Source organism: Salmo trutta, chromosome 1 (genome assembly GCF_901001165.1).
Source record: "Salmo trutta chromosome 1, fSalTru1.1, whole genome shotgun sequence".
NCBI lineage: Eukaryota > Metazoa > Chordata > Actinopteri > Salmoniformes > Salmonidae > Salmo > Salmo trutta.
Window position 1 is genome coordinate 30,186,084 of NC_042957.1, and position 16,686 is coordinate 30,202,769.

General features: G+C 41.7%; 2 protein-coding genes and 1 long non-coding RNA gene across 6 annotated transcripts in view; 2 read left to right on the forward strand and 1 right to left on the reverse strand.

Annotated features, from left to right (window-relative positions):
• The window catches only part of LOC115193716 (A-kinase anchor protein 7), a 53,798-nt gene extending 39,720 nt beyond the window's left edge, over positions 1 to 14,078 (reverse strand). For 2 of the 4 annotated variants that reach the window (XR_003878222.1, XM_029752669.1), the window contains exons 1-7: positions 12,971 to 13,612; positions 11,834 to 11,974; positions 11,234 to 11,379; positions 8,278 to 8,414; positions 7,465 to 7,625; positions 6,728 to 6,840; positions 5,632 to 5,779 (exon numbers count right to left, since the gene is read on the reverse strand). Coding sequence is in view for 3 of the 4 variants with exons in the window: in XM_029752669.1 (XP_029608529.1) it covers positions 5,632 to 5,779; positions 6,728 to 6,840; positions 7,465 to 7,625; positions 8,278 to 8,414; positions 11,234 to 11,379; positions 11,834 to 11,974; positions 12,971 to 13,310 (1,186 nt within the window). In the remaining variant the exon portion in view is untranslated. Of the gene's footprint in view, positions 1 to 5,631; positions 5,780 to 6,727; positions 6,841 to 7,464; positions 7,626 to 8,277; positions 8,415 to 11,233; positions 11,380 to 11,833; positions 11,975 to 12,970; positions 13,613 to 13,993 lie in introns of those variants that run through there. The other 2 variants (XM_029752679.1, XM_029752658.1) reach the window with 2 other exon arrangements.
• LOC115193738 (uncharacterized) lies at positions 13,644 to 15,611 on the forward strand. Its single transcript, XR_003878225.1, has 3 exons — positions 13,644 to 13,748; positions 14,729 to 14,892; positions 15,220 to 15,611. It is a non-coding gene; the product is annotated as an uncharacterized LOC115193738 (long non-coding RNA).
• A 29-nt stretch (positions 15,612 to 15,640) lies between these two features.
• Positions 15,641 to 16,686, forward strand: part of epb41l2 (erythrocyte membrane protein band 4.1 like 2) — a 90,956-nt gene continuing 89,910 nt past the window's right edge. The window contains exon 1 of the mRNA XM_029752576.1: positions 15,641 to 16,141. The gene's annotated coding sequence lies outside the window, so the exon portion shown is untranslated. The remainder of the gene's footprint in view (positions 16,142 to 16,686) is intronic.

Genomic DNA, 16,686 nt, shown 5'->3' on the forward strand with positions numbered 1-16,686 from the left:
GGACGTTCAGATTATGCCCCAGCGTTCATTCTCTAAAGCACTCCCAACACTCTGGAGACCCTGGTAATATGGTTATTGTATGTGTTTGATATGAACTTTGAACTCTGACAAGAAGTGCCAGTATACTCTTAAGCTCCACTGAAGAAGAACATGAGAGTCTGACGTGTGTAGCCTATGTAAACGGAATGTGATTTTGTTGGCCGAAAATATCTCGGTTTAGTAAGGGAGATGAGGTATGGTTACCTTAAACTTCTAAATTTGTATTTATTATGGATCCCCATGAGCTCTTCCTGGGGTCCAGCAAAATTAAGGCAGTATATCATTTATTTATTTTTTAAAACATCACATTCACAAATCTCACAACACACGGTGTGCCCTCAGGCCCCTACTCCACCACTACAGTAGTACAAAATCCATGTTATCGTGTGTGTATGCATGTGTCTGTTTAAAAAAAATCTAATTTTACTGCTTGCATCAGTTACTTGATGTGGAATAGAGTTCCAGGTAGTCATGGCTCTATGTAGTACTGTGCACCTCCCATAGTCTGTTCTGGACTTGAGGAATGTGAAGAGACCTCATGGCATGTTTTGTGGGGTATGCATGGTTGTCCGAGCTGTGCGCCAGTAGTTCAAACAGACAGCTCGGTGCATTCAACATGTTATTTTGTACATCAAAGGGCCAGACGTGCTGCCCTGTTCTGAGCCAATTGCAATTTTCCTAAGTCTCTTTTTCTGGCACCTGACCACACAACTGAATAGTAGTCCAGGTATGACAAAACTAGGGCCTGTAGGACCTGCCTTGTTGATAGTGCTGTTAAGAAGGTAGAGCAGTGCTTTATTATAGACAGACTTCTCACAATCTTAGCTACTGTTGTATCAATATGTTTTGACCATGACAGTTTACAATCCAGGGTTACTCCAAGCAGTTTAGTCACCTCAACTTGCTCAATTTCCACATTATTTATTGCAAGATTTAGTGAATGATTTGAACCAAATACAATGCTTTTAGTTTTAGAATGATTTAGGACTAACTTATTCCTTGCAACCCACTCTGAAGCTAACTGCAGCTCTTTGTTAGGTGTTACAGTCATTTCAGTAGCGGACATGTATAGTGTCGAGTCATCCACATACATAGCCACACTGGCTTTACTTAAAGTGGCATGGCATGTCATCAGTAAATACTTTTTTTAAAGTAAGGGGCATAGACAGCTGCCCTGGGGAATTCTAGATTCTACCTGGCTTTTGTTGGAGGCTTCCATTAAAGAACACCCTCTGTGTTCTGTTAGACAAGTAACTCTTTATCCACAATATAGCAGGGGGTGTAAAGCCATAACACATACGTTTTTCCAGCAGCAGACTATGATCGATGTCAAAAGCCGCACTGAAGTCTAACAAAACATTTCTCACAATCTTGAAAAAAAGTGCTGTGCTTGTTAAATGTCTTTCCATATAAGCATGCTGAAAAGTTTGTCAATTTGTTTACTGTAAAATAGCATTGTATCTGGTCAAACACCATTTTTTCCACAAGGTTACTAAGGTTGGCTTACAGGCTGATTGGTAGGCTAATTTGAGCCAGTAAAAGGAGCTTTACTATTCTTAGGTAGAGGAATTACTTTTGCTTCCCTTCAAGAGCTTGGGGCTACATACTTTCTAGTAGGCTTAAATTGAAAATATATCAAATAGGAGTGGCAATTTCATCCACTATTATCCTCAGTAATTTTCCATCCAAGTTGTCAGACCCCGGAGGCTTGTCATTGTTGATATCAAATCAAATTTATTTATATAGCCCTTCGTACATCAGCTGAAATCTCAAAGTGCTGTACAGAAACCCAGCCTAAAACCCCAAACAGCAAGCAATGCATGTGAAAGAAGCACGGTGGCTGGGAAAAACTCCCTAGGAAAAACTCCTGAGAAAGGCCAGCTTACTATTGATAGACAACAATCATTTTTTCACCTCTTCCCCACTCACTTTACAGAATTCAAAATTACAATGCTTGTCTTTTATAATTTGGTTAGATATACTGGGATGTGTAATGTCAGCAGTAATTTCATAAATTAGTCAATTGGAGCGTCTGTTTGCTCCTCATTACACAATAACAGATATTCTTTACATCAACAACATAGTATGACCTCTTATACACTATATTAGTCCCAGCCTTTGGAACTTTGGTTTCCCTAGATATGGCTACTATATTGTGATCACTACATCCGATAGATCTGGATACTGCTTTCAAACACATTTTGAAAAGCAGTATCAGCATTAGTAAAGATGTGATCAATACATGTTGATAATTTCATTCCTGAGCTGTTTGTAACTACCCTGGTAGGTTGACTGATAACCTGAACCAGGTTGCAGGCACTGGTTACAATTTGAAGCTTTTTCTTGAGTGGGCAGCTAAATGGAAATATGCACAAGTCTTTTGGATAATGTGCCAAGTATATGGGTCCATTCCCTTTCAAGTGTTTAATGATATTCCAGAAGATACAGACTTAGGTTTTAGTGTTGAATATCTGGAGACATTTTACATTTTTAAGTAGGGGAGGGTGAAATATATATATTACTATTTATCCATTTTGGCATGTATTGAGCAATTATTGTGCAGTACCAGTATGGCCACTCTTGTTTTAATGTTGTGGTTGCTTCTTCTATGGTGGGCTCGCACTGTGGCAGTTGAGAGAAGTTTGCCAAGTGACTCAACAGCAAGACAGAGGCACCAATAGAAAATACATTAATTTCCTCTATTTTGAAGGTAAGCGAGTGGCAAAGCCACTATTCAAAATAGTAATGTTTCCGTAGTGTTTGTTATATTGTTATGGAGTGTTTATGAACTTGTGAAAGTCTGCTAGATAATTTAGCCATAGCAACACTAGCTTTCCTAGCAAATCAAATGTAACTAGAGAACACATTTGATTAATTATATTGTCATGTTGATGACTGTATAATTATATTGTATTTTGATACATACTGAACAAAAATATAAACACAACATGTAAAGTGTTGGTCCCATGTTTCATGAGCTGAAATAAAAGATCCCAGAAATGTTCCATATGCACAAAAAGCTTTTCTCTCAAATATTTTGCTCAAATGTGCTTACATCCCAGTAAGTAAGCATTTTTCCTTTGCCATCCATCTGACAGGTGTGGCATATCAACAAGCTGATTAAACAGCATTATCATTACACAGGTGCACTTTGTGCTGGGGACAATAAAAAGGCTACTCTAAAATGTGCAGTTTTGTCACACAACAGAATGCCACAAATGTCTCAAGTTGAGGGAGCGTGCAATTGGCATGCTGACTGCAGGAATATGCCCGGCCCCATGTCACAAGGATCTGTACACAATTCCTGGAAGCTGAAAATGTCCCAGTTCTTCCATGGCCTGCAAACTCACCAGACATGTCACCCATTGAGCATGTTTGGGATGCTCTTGACTGACGTGTATGACAGCGTGTTCCAGTTCCCGCCAATATCCAGCGACTTCGCACAGACATTGAAGAGGAGTGGGACAAGATTCCACAATCAACAGCATTATCAACTCTATGCGAAGGAAATGTATTGTGCTGCATGAGGCAAATAGTGGTCACACCAGATACTGATTGGTTTTCTGATCCACGCCCCTACCTTTATTTTTAAGGTATCTGTGACCAACAGATGGGTATCTGTATTTCCAGTCATGTGAAATCCATAGATAAGGGTCTATTGATTTTATTTAAATTGTTGGATTTCCTTATATGAACTGTAACTCTGTAAAACCTTTGAAATTGTTGCATGTGGAGTTTATATTTTTGTTCAGTGTATATTCTGAATTTATATTTGTATTGTTATTACTTTTTCAATGAAATGGCAGTTGAGAGACGTTTGCAAAGTGAGTCAACAACAAGATGGAGGCACCAACATAAATATACTGCTCAAAAAAATAAAGGGAACACTTAAACAACCCAATGTAACTCCAAGTCAATCACACTTCTGTGAAATCAAACTGTCCATTTAGGAAGCAACACTGATTGACAATCAATTTCACATGCTGTTGTGTAAATGGAATAGACAACAGGTGGAAATTATAGGCAATAAGCAAGACACCCGCAATAAAGGAGTGGTTCTGAAGGTGGAGACCACAGACCACTTCTCAGTTCCTATGCTTCCTGGCTGATGTTTTGGTCACTTTTGAATGCTGGCGGTGCTTTCACTCTAGTGGTAGCATGAGACGGAGTATACAACCCACACAAGTGGCTCAGGTAGTGCAGCTCATCCAGGATGGCACATCAATGCGAGCTGTGGTAAGAAGGTTTGCTGTGTCTGTCAGTGTAGTGTCCAGAGCATGGAGGCGCTACCAGGAGACAGGCCAGTACATCAGGAGACGTGGAGGAGGCCGTAGGAGGGCAACAACCCAGCAGCAGGACCGCTACCTCCGCCTTTGTGCAAGGAGGAGCAGGAGGAGCACTGCCAGAGCCCTGCAAAATGACCTCCAGCAGGCCACAAATGTGCATGTGTCTGCTCAAACGGTCAGAAACAGACTCCATGAGGGTGGTATGAGGGCCCGACGTCCACAGGTGGGGGTTGTACTTACAGCCCAACACCGTGCAGGACGTTTGGCATTTGCCAGAGAACACCAAGATTGGCAAATTTGCCACTGGCGCCCTGTGCTCTTCACAGATGAAAGCAGGTTCACACTGAGCACGTGACAGAGTTTGGAGACGCCGTGGAGAACGTTCTGCTGCCTGCAACATCCTCCAGCATGACCGGTTTGGCGGTGGGTCAGTCATGGTGTGGGGTGGCATTTCTTTGGGGGGCCGCACAGCCCTCCATGTGCTCGCCAGAGGTAGCCTGACTGCCATTAGGTACCGAGATGAGATCCTCAGACCGCCTGTGATACCATATGCAGGTGCGGTTGGCCCTGGGTTCCTCCTAATGCAAGACAATGCTAGACCTCATGTGGCTGGAGTGTGTCAGCAGTTCTTGCAAGAGGAAGGCATTGATGCTATGGACTGTTCCCCAGACCTGAATCCCCAGACCGTTCCCCAGACCTGAATCCAATTGAGCACATCTGGGACATCATGTCTCGCTCCATCCACCAACGCCACGTTGCACCACAGACTGTCCAGGAGTTGGCGGACGCTTTAGTCCAGGTCTGGGAGGAGATCCCTCAGGAGACCATCCGCCACCTCATCAGGAGCATGCCCAGGCGTTGTAGGGAGGTCATACAGGCACGTGGAGGCCACACACACTACTGAGCCTCATTTTGACTTGTTTTAAGGACATTACATCAAAGTTGGATCAGCCTGTAGTGTGGTTTTCCACTTTCATTTTGAGTGTGACTCCAAATCCAGACCTCCAAGGGTTGATAAATTGGATTTCCATTGATTATTTTTGTGTGATTTTGTTGTCAGCACATTCAACTATGTAAAGAAAAAAGTATTTCATAAGATTCTTTCTTTCATTCAGATCTAGGAAATGTTGCTGAAGTGTTCCCTTTATTTTTTTGAGCAGTGTATATTTCTTATCTTTATTTTGAAGGTCTTGGCTCCCCTTCTTCAACTCCACCACACCATATGTGTAACAATGTCAATAATGCTGAGAGCAGATGAGAATTTCAGTCATAAGATTTTTTTTTAAGCCTCAAGGTGTCTACTCACCAAATGTAACGGAGGCCTCTTGGTGGTAGTATCCATCTGGGGTCTTTTTCTTCAACATTGAGCAGAGGTCCAGCCTGATCACCCTCTCGTCTCCAAAATGATGCTGAGCGTAGTCAGAGTACAGCTCAGGGTCCAGCTTCTTCACACCCTGGGAGACAACACAGACAGAGACATGGGGATGTGCTCGCTGTCATGTCTGACCAGATATGGATGTTATTGAACACACCCATCCACCCTGACCCCACACAGGAACACGTGCACGCACAAGAGGAACACGCAAGAAATGTGGCATCCACCACCAACAAACAGATTAAGCCGGCAGCTCCCATTTTCCCCTCCAACCCCCAGGTCAAATCCTTATCCCTCCTGCCAGACCATCTACTAATATCTATCTATTGCCATAACCATCGGTCACTTGGCCACGACGGCAACCATAACCATCGGTCACTTGGCCACGATGGCAACCATAACCATCGGTCACTTGGCCACGATGGCAAACATGTCAAAGAGTGGACCGCTGTTACAAATATACATTCTCTCAAAATGAACATCATTGTTAACAATTTTTTAACGGGCCTGCTTCCTTCCACGTGACAGTGACAGACTAAAGATATTGTACGCCATTTATAAGCTCAACAGTATCCCAGGAATAACTTTTCCTCATTTTGTATCACTGTATTATAATAGGGTATGATAATTCATACACTCCACAACTACTGATTTTCATTCCCAAGTCAAGAATGATCATACAGAGACTGTTATTTCATAATACACATTATTATAATCAATGACATTAAGACTCCAGAAAGCTATTAACATTCATTTAAATTGATTTAAGTCGATCAATATTATACGAGCCAGAATACAAATGTACACCTAGCGGTGAATGACTCAGCGTCACTACCCTCCACAAATTTCATAGTCTTACCTACGCACCTACATAAGGTATCCCTCAAAGGCAGAGAAGGTTGCCAGTCTGAAAGGAGAGTGAAGCTGCCCTAGACCAACACAGCGGTGTTGTTTCAGTCTGTCTGAGTCTGTGTTGTTCTCTATGCATGCCATTCCAGCCAGAGTGATGAGGAGTGATGAGGCTCACCTGACTGCGTAGCTTAGGAGCTTTGGACAGTTTCATGAAGGTAAGGTGGGGCTTGAACGCTTTGCCGTCGCCGGACGAGAGGCCTTTCTCCTCAAATGTTTTCCTCACAACCCCTGGAGCAAATGACCACAGAGACAGAGACAGAGAGAGAGGTTGATGGGAAAAACAGCAGCAGATCCATTTGCAATTGCAGGACCGTGAGGGAGAGAGCAACTTTAGCCCAGGATGGTGTAAGATAAAGAGATAATCAATAGGAGGAGAGAAGAGGAGAGGGCGGGTGTATAGCGGTTAGTGGAAGTACAGGAATGGGCAGGACAGCTGCTGATAACATAATCCGTTAGTGACTGTATTTAGGAAAGCTTGCTCCATCTAAAAAAAAATATATATAAAAAAAAAACAGTTTCATTGGAAACAGTAAGTAATATCTAGAAGAAAAAAAAATAATACCAATATATCCGATTTTGCTAAAGAGAGATAAAAAGCTAAACATTAAATATTATTTTATGAAAATTGGGTAAACAAAACTGTGCCGAGGGCTGACCCTTGGAAATCCTCATACATAACAGATTTATCCTGAATTGGCATCCCAGCTCACATCTATATACGACTAACATATAGCTAGCAAGGCATGGTGAATGACGTCAAAGATTACGCACACGGGAGAGAAGCAGGGGGAGGAGGAGGGAAAAAAGGCAGAGTGGGTGGGGCAGCAGTAGTCGACTAGCAGTAGCACCCACCTGTGATCTGGGCCAGCGTGGCGAGGTGTTCTCCCTGAGCCAGCTCTACAAACGCCACCTCATTCCTGAAGTGTCCGATGCCGTGGAAGGGCAGGATGAGCTCCCGCCCCCGCAGCAGGTCCCGCAGCGCTGCCTTCATTTGGGCCACTGCACACGCCGCCCTGCAGTCAGCACAGCACAACAGCCAGATCAATCCCATGGCATTAATCCCCTCTACAGCCTCTCTCCATCCTCTTGCTCTTCCCACCACACCATGCTCACACACTAGCCATTCAGGCTAATACATCATTCATCTCTGCAGTATTTAGTGATGCAAAGATAAATTGCCTGGGATGTGTACACAGTCAGATCTGTAACCATTTGTTTATCAGAGGGAGATACTAGGCCTATATATTCAGTGGTTATAGAGGTAAAAAAAAAAGAGGACATTGTTACCTGCATTGTGTTTTACTGTATGTTTTCCGATTTTTATTATTACTTTAACCTGTTGACAAATTATAGATGAATCGATATTGTCGCTACAACATGTTTATTTATTAAGGATCCTCATTAGCTCTTCCTGGGGTCCAAACAAATGAAGGCAAAAATGGTGAAACACATTACACATTTACAATACAACATTTATAATACCACCATACATATGTGTGTGTATGTGTCTCCTAACATTTCGCGTTGTTCCAAAAGGTGTCGTTTTATCAGTTTTGTTAATAAAATGTGTAGGACATGGACACAGACAGAATTATTCTACTACAATACCGATCAAACACGGTGGCTATCTGGTTGAAATAGTTGAGATCAGCTGCAGACACTCACAAGTTGACTTCCTCTTGACTGGCCAAGTGGGTCACCAGCAGCGTGATGTGAAGACTGCCCACAGGCACCAGAGCCCGTGTGAGTCTGGAGTCTCTCTGCATCACCAGGGCCTGCACCACCCCCACACCTTCACTGATCTGCACAAGTAGAACATGCCATTCACCCTCCTGCCGTCCAGCATTTATATATAACAACCAGAGACCCCCCCCCTCCCCCCCCACATACCAATCAATCAAATGTATTTATAAAGCCATTCTTACATTAGCTGATGTCACAAAGTGCTGTACAGAAACCCAGCCTAAAACCCCAAACAGCAAGCAATGCAGGTGTAGAAGCACAGTGGCTAGGAAAAACTCCTTAGAAAGGCCAGAACCTAGGAAGAAACCTAGAGAGGAACCAGGCTATGAGGGGTGGCCAGTCCTCTTTTGGCTGTACCACCCCTTCCCCATGGGCTTGAAAGCAAAGAAAGTACCAAAGTCTAAATAAATATATATAATTGGTTTGTATGTGTGGGGCTTTAGCTGAGATTGTTGTTTACTTTCAGGGCTTAATTGTTCCTTGCCTAGCACCATTCATTCTCACTGTTGATAATTCTAATGTTTTAACTTCTAAATGGTTAAAAAGTGGGGTGGTTGCCATCTTAGAGCCAACATTTGTCTGCGCAGCAGTGCTGTCTGCCAGCAGTAATTTTGTCTGATTGATGGAGAGATTCAAGAGGCTATCATCGTTAAGTAACATAATAGATGCAAAGCATTGAATATTTAAATTCATGCCCTTCGAAATGCATTTTAGTCTGAGGTCCTGAGCAGGTTTTCATCAAGGATCTCTGGTTCTTTGCTCCGTTCATCTTTCCCTCGATCCTGACTAGTCTCCCAGTCCCTACCGCTGAAAAACATCCCCACAGCATGATGCTGCCACCACCATGCTTCACCGTAGGGATGGTGCCAGGTTTCCTCCAAACATGACGCTTGGAATTCAGGCCAAAGTGTTCAATCTTGGTTTCATCAGACCAGAGAATCTTGTTTCTCATGGTCTGAGTCTCTTTAGGTGCCTTTTGGCAAACTCCACGTGGGCTGTCATGTGCCTTTTACTGAAGAGTGGCTTCCATCTGGCCACTCCACCATAAAGGCCTGATTGGTGGAGTACTGCAGACATGGTTGTCATTCTGGAAGATTCTCCCATCTCCACAGAGGAACTCTTGAGCACTGTCAGAGTGACCATCGGGTTCTTGGTCACCTCCCTGACCAAGGCCCTTCTCCCCCGATTGCGCAGTTTGGCCCGGGCGGCCAGCTCCAGGAAGAGTCTTGGTGGTTTCAAACTTCTACCTTTTAAGAATGATGGAGGCCACTGTGTTCCTGGGGACCTTCAATGCTGGAGACGTTTTTGGTACCCGTCCCCAGATCTATGCCTCGAGAAAATCCTGTCTCGGAGCTCTACGGACAATTGGTTTGGTTTTTGCTCTGACATACACTGTCAACTGTGGGACCTTATATAGACAGGTGTGTGCCTTTCCAAATCATGTCCAATCAATTGAATTTACCAATCAAGTTGTATAAAATATTTCAAGGATGATCAGTGGAAACTCGAGCTCAATTTTGAGTCTCATAGTAAAAAGGTCTGAATACTTATGTAAATAAGGTATTTCTGTTTCTTCATTTGTAATAAATTTGCAAACATTTCTAAAAACCTGTTTTTGCTTTGTCATTATGCGATATGGTGTGTAGATTGATGAGGTAAAAAATGTATTTAGTACATTTTAGAATAAGGCTCTAACGTAACAGAATTTGGAAAAAGTCAAGGGGTCTGAATACTCCGAATGCACCGTAAACTTTTGAAACTGCACTATGAATTTAAATCCAATAGCCAGAAGCGGGAACCATGGGACGCATTGAACTACAGAAATTCAACTTTGGCAATATATTCATTTTGACAGAGATATTCTGCCGGTTAAAGTAACTGGGATATCATTCCATATACTGAAGTTTCTGGCAATGGTTTTATCCAAGGAAGGAAATATATCTACTCCCAAATATTTCAAATGGGAAACAATTAGGATTCCATAAGTAGAGATGGAGTCCTCCATCGGGGGCTTGAGAGGCAATAGAGCGGATTCGGTTAGATACATTTTATAGCTTGAGATGAAGCTGAATGTATCTATGATCTTCAATGCATTTTGGAGCAACTGAGAAACAACGTCTAGATATAGTAAAATATTGTCAGCATATAACGAGATCTGTAGATTTTAGGGAAATTGGTGTTATTTCCTTCGATTGATGAATTACCTGGCCATAGGTTCCATGGATATAAGAATAGCAAAGGCGAAATTGGATCGCCTTGTCTGCTGCTTCGAGTGATTTTGGAATGGAGCAGAGCAGATATTGCCTGTTATAACTATGGCTGGGGGATTGGCATATAGTATTTCAATCATATTAATGAAATTGGAGCCAATTCCCATATGTTCCAAGACAGATCAGAGATATGACCATACTAGAGTATCAAAAGCTTTTTCTGCACCGAGAGATAATACAGCCCAAGGAGCTGTTGTTTCTGATGAAGCATCTACGATATGTAATAGTCGACAGAGGTTATACGAGGATAAACGCTTTTTAACAAACGCACCGAGTTGCCTAAGTCGAGACAACAACATTTTAAAAAACAGTATAACATTGTGTTTATCAAAGATAAGGCAATAGTATTCATATTTTTATTTAACTAGGCAAGTCAGTTAAGAACAAATTCTTATTTACAATGACGGCCTATCCCAGCCAAAACCTATTGCCCTCTATCTTTGATCAACACAGATGTTAAACTGTTTTCTATGTAGCAATTGTTTTGCGATCACATGCAGTATGTATTCTAAATATAGTGAGTTTATATGGAGACACTATATAGAGAAATACCCCAAAATAAAATAAAATAAAAATGCATTTTCAACAAAAATATCACTAAATTGTACCTTGGGATTTGTGATGGGTATTGAAACAAAGTAGTTTGGGCGTTGTGTTTCCTTCTTTTTCTTTGTATCCGCATCCTCTTCACTTTCTACCCGACCACTTGCACCTCTCTTTCGTTTATTTTTCAATTTGGCCTCTGGCTTGGTAACTGGGGGAAATGTAACACAATGATATTAGTATTGTACAAGAGACAAATGTGTGATTCCGTTATTCTGTAGTTGGATTTGACTGCCCTCCTGTAAAACCAACTGCCAGTCAAGTCAACAATGCATTATTCATCGCCAGTAGGCAGCTGGAGAAAATTTGAATGCAAGGGCAGCTGCGGTACAAGGAAGATCCTTGCATCAATTGGCAACTACAAATAACCAGTCATTATAGACTTACAGAGTCGGTGCCGCTAGTCAAATTTCTGCTCTCCTACTCGCCCAGCCAGTTAAAATGGAAAGATACCATCAACTGGTCACACTATGGGAACTGCTGAGCACATCCTCTCAATGAAGGTATGTTACAACTAACTCTGTTATATTAGTCTGGATATGTTGATTTAAGTTATCCTGGATTCAATTGCAAAACAAATAATATGACATAAACGGTTTACTTACAGCCGAGGTCCTTCCATATTGCTGTACTTGCAAATGGAAGTTCTGACATAAGATTGCCAGAACATTCAGATGACTTAGACTTCTGTTTCCTTCCACGTGGCTTTTTGGGTCTCTTCTTGATCCTCTTCACTATTTCATGTTCTGAGGAACAAGGGGGAGATGATGACAGCATGGGAAAGGCTAAGATGGATCCTTCAAATACCTCAGACATACTTTTCAAGAAAAAGGCTCTCCAAGTATCTGGATGAATGTAATTAATGTTTATAGCTAGTAAATATAAGCTATTCCTTGGAAGTAGTTGAGCAACTGCAAAAACTGATCATTGTACAATTTATGGTCAGACTAGACAGATTGTGTGTGTGTGTGTGTGTGTGTGTGTGTGTGTGTGTGTGTGTGTGTGTGTGTGAGAGACTCCACCCCATCCACTGTTCTGCTTCGGGGCAATTCCACGGTAACAGAATTACACTGAGACGCAGAACTTTTACTTAAAAAAATGTAAACCAAACAAAAACTATTCATTTCAAAGTTATAAAATATATAACTCTATGCACAAGGACAATTTTTAACAAGTTCCACAGAAAATTTGACAGAAACACATTTACAGGGTTAACACTGCAGATACAAAGTTCTGGTTCCAGAATAAAACTGAGGGAGATTTTACCATAATTCTGTTACCAAAAAAAAGTTTCCAGTAAAACATGTTTTATTTACTGTGTAATAGTGATTGTGCATAGAGTTCAAATGGTTTGTTAAACTTCAAAATCAATGGTTTTTGTTAGGTATACATTTTATAGAAAGATCTGAGTCTCTGTAATTCTGTTACCATGGAATTGCCTTTTGACAACAACAAGCATGTAAACAGTATGCTAGAAGGTCAGACATCTTGTGATGCACTAGGCCATGACACTGGCCACCACTAAGACAGTACATAATAACAACAACATATTGTACTTGGATGAAAACAAAGGGGGTTTTATCTGTTTGCGTAGCATGTCATCCAATACATTACTGTGGGGTGCACTGTCAAGAAGAGTACTTTCTTACAATTCTCTAATCATTATTTGTGAGTTTTCGATTTCAGTGATGATACATGTAGTGAAAACAAGCACCACAGAGGGTTGGCTAAATATTTCTCACCAGGGGCAATGAGCTCCTTCACATTGCAATGCAAGTGACTCTCCTCAGCAGCAACTGGATCGGTTGATGCATCATGTGCAGGTGACAGCAGGTGGTCGTTGCCATGTTCAGTGCTGTTTGTCTCAAGCTCGACAGCATAATCAGTCCAAGTGACCGGCTGCATTTCAATTAAGTTTACCTGACCTTGAGGTAACACAGAAACGTAGCAACTGTTTTGACGAGCTTTGATGAAATTCAGCGAGGCACCTCGTGCAGTTCGCACATTGGTGTTTTCAGCTACAAGCACTCTTCGAAGCAGACAAATCCCTCTAAATGATTTAAAGAACTGAAGTCCTAGCATGAAAACCTAAACGAGATTCACCAGTTAGCTAGCTACATATTTATAGCATTTGTGCGCAAGACAGCTTACTCACATGTGATCAGGCCATGGGATTCAGTCTTACGTGCTAGCTAACTTTAGCTAGCGCCTGCCACCTGTTGAAATAAGTCAAATTCAAGTTAGCTCGCTAACTAGCTATAACCGCGATAGCATTGCTACGACAGCAGACAGGCTGACTTAAAGGAGCATGTGCCTGGACAAACGTGTCACTCACTCACTCATTCGAAAATAGTAATGTGTTGCTTACGGCTAGCGTAGCTAGCTAACATGGTTCGCTACACATGTAAACACAGGACTACGGATACACAAAAGGATCAAATTACATACGCTAACGACAACTAAAGTTACCGTTGTCATATGACATTCTCGTGCTCAACGCTACAGTTTTGGAACATCATGGTAATGTTACCTTTTGTATTTATTTGTCTGTAAACGACTAAATCAGCTGTTTACTCTTCAGAATATAAAACATATCATAATACAGATGTAGTGATGTTGATTAGTAACACACTTTGTATTTGACACTGTTACTGAAACAATGTTTCACTTTCTGCTAACGGATACAGTAACGTTAGCTAGTGATAATAGGGTGAGGTCATATTACAATATTGTACAGGTAACGTGTTTACAAAATAATACATTACCTTCAACAGCTAAATTCAGAGCACTCATTTCTCTCACTAAATGCTGAGAGTTGTCCGTCACTTTTCTGTGCCTGGGAACTGCTACTTTCTAAAAACAAATAGCCAGCAACAGGTGGTGATATAGTATCAGTTAATGCGCTATTGCCTCAAACTAGGCCACAAAGGACCCCAGGACATGGTTTGTAACGCACACATGCTGTGTAGGTGGCGTGGTGAACAACATACACAAAATAGATCAGAGCTCTTATAACTATCTGAGTACTGTTTATCTCTTCTCTTCATGTATATAATAACTGAGGGGAAAAGACTGATCAAATCAATACACACCTTCTTGTATTTGTGTTAGTGACAGTTATCAGCTTTGTAATTTCAGCCATGTGTTGCCTCTTGTAAAATTACACAGAAGTCACATATAGAGGTGATCCTGAAGGACAGATCTCACAACCAGCCAGTAGTTTGTCATCATAACATTGAGTCCAATTCACCTGCTGAAGCTTATGCAGTATTGAAATGACATTAAAAACATTCATTTAATTTCTGTTAAATTTCCATACAATCCATGAGAAGAAGTACACCACACTCCTTCCTTGTTCACCATCCTCTCCTCAGGTAACACCTGTATTGTTTGCAGAACAAACAGTGCCTTGAAAGAAAAAGGTTCACATACGTGCTTCTGTCTCTACCTTTCACGCCTTTGTTTGTGTTGTAACTGTAAACCACTGGATTTGGTTTCAGGTTGTGGGGGAGATATCTGCCATCACAGAAAGGGAACAGGTGTAATAGCAGGACCAGTTTGGCGACTTGTTCTCGAACTAAACAGAAACGGACAGGTGAACGCATGGAATGTCTCTCCCCATCTTACCCCTTGTGCCCATGTCACTTGTAGTACAGTCTCTGAGGTGAGTAAGAATCTGAAATGCCTATATTTGCTTAAAGTTCCTTCCTCCAGGATATGTGACACGGGGTGCAGTGTTACACAACAGCAACCATTCATAGAACCACAGTTAAGATGTTTTACATGTAAATTGTAGCCATGTATGTGTTTTATAAAAATCAAGAAATATTTTTACACTGAAGTATTCTTGAAATGTACAATGTAATCTCAAAGATGTGTAATTGATTGCGGTATGTACTGAATATCAGTCATTAAAGGCATGTGCATGCCGTCATGAAACGGATTATAATGTGGAGGATTAAAATTCATGGATTTTTTGTCATTCCATCAGCTCCACTGTCATGCACCTGTACATGGCAGTCATCCTGCGTCATGGAGGGTATTGCATGAAAAGGTTATGAAGAGAGCAGTTGCTGTTGTCTCAATAATCAGTCAAACAAACAATGACAGTGGAGCTGCTGCTTTAAAAAGTAGAGGATTTTGAACCAGGCTGCCTGTGTTCAAGGCTCAGCCCCAAGGTAGCATCGAGAGGATTTACTTGCACACAGAGTGTGACAGTCACTGCTCCAAGTACTTCTTCTTTCTCCCTCTTAATCCACTGTTGACTTTAACACTAGCCATCCTCATTGGTCAGCAGTAAGGAGAACTAGCGGATACTCTATTTTCATCCCATTGGAATTTGCTTCATTGAAGGCAAACCAGGACCTAGCTCTTCTACCACAGGTGATGTTAACCTAGAACAACCTCTTTGCCAACAAAAAGTGAGCAGCCAGGATATCTTTTAATGCAGTTGTTTTTTAATGAATTTAATAGCTACAGTACGGGCCAGATGGTGAATTGTGAATTCTTCTAACTAATCCCTTTGGGTAAATCTGCATAGCCACCATGTTCCGGGATTTGACAAGAAACAACAACCCTGGGTGGTTAAGAAAGGACAGTTTGATTCCCTGGTAGTATCACTGCACATATCATGCTAATCAACTGGAACTAGGATTTATCTGTCGGTAATCTGTAATTGATAAATCGGTGGTTTAAACAGGAACAACACTATTGAGGTACATAATTTCTCTTTACTTCTGGTTTTAAATTCTACATGGGTGTGGTCTTACGTTGCATACCTCTGACAGCATGTACAACTATTACATTAATACAAGATGGGCATAATTCTCCCTTTGTCTTTGTTTTGCACCTGTATTTCTTGGGATGTACCGGTGGACCTGGCTGTCATCTGGGATCATGTTCATCTTCTGCTGGTGAGTTGGATGTTACTTTTACTTTGTGTGAAGAAAGATGGAATATGGATAGTTCAATCAATTCAAACTTTATTTGCCACATGCGCCAAATACAACAAGTGTAGACTTTACCGTGAAATGCTTACTTACAAGCCCTTAACCAACAGTGCACTTCAAGAAGAAAATATTTACCAAGTAGGCTAAAATAAAAAGTTATACACTGACTCGATACCGGGCACCGTTACCGAGTCAGTATGCAGGGGTACAGGCTAGTTGAGGTAATCTGTACATGTAGGTGGGGGCGAAGTGACTATGCATAGGTAACAAACAAACAGCTAGTAGCAGCAGTGTAGAAGGGGGGGGGGGGGGGGTCAATGTAAATTGTGCGGTGGTGATTTTTATGAATTGTTCAGCAGTCTAATGGCTTGGGGTTAGAAGCTGTTGAGGGGCCTGTTGGTCCTAGACTTGGCGCTCCGGTACCGCTTGCCGTGCGGTAGCAGAGAAAACAGTCTATAACTTGGGTGACTGGAGTCTCTGACAATTTTATGGGCTTTCCTCTGACACCG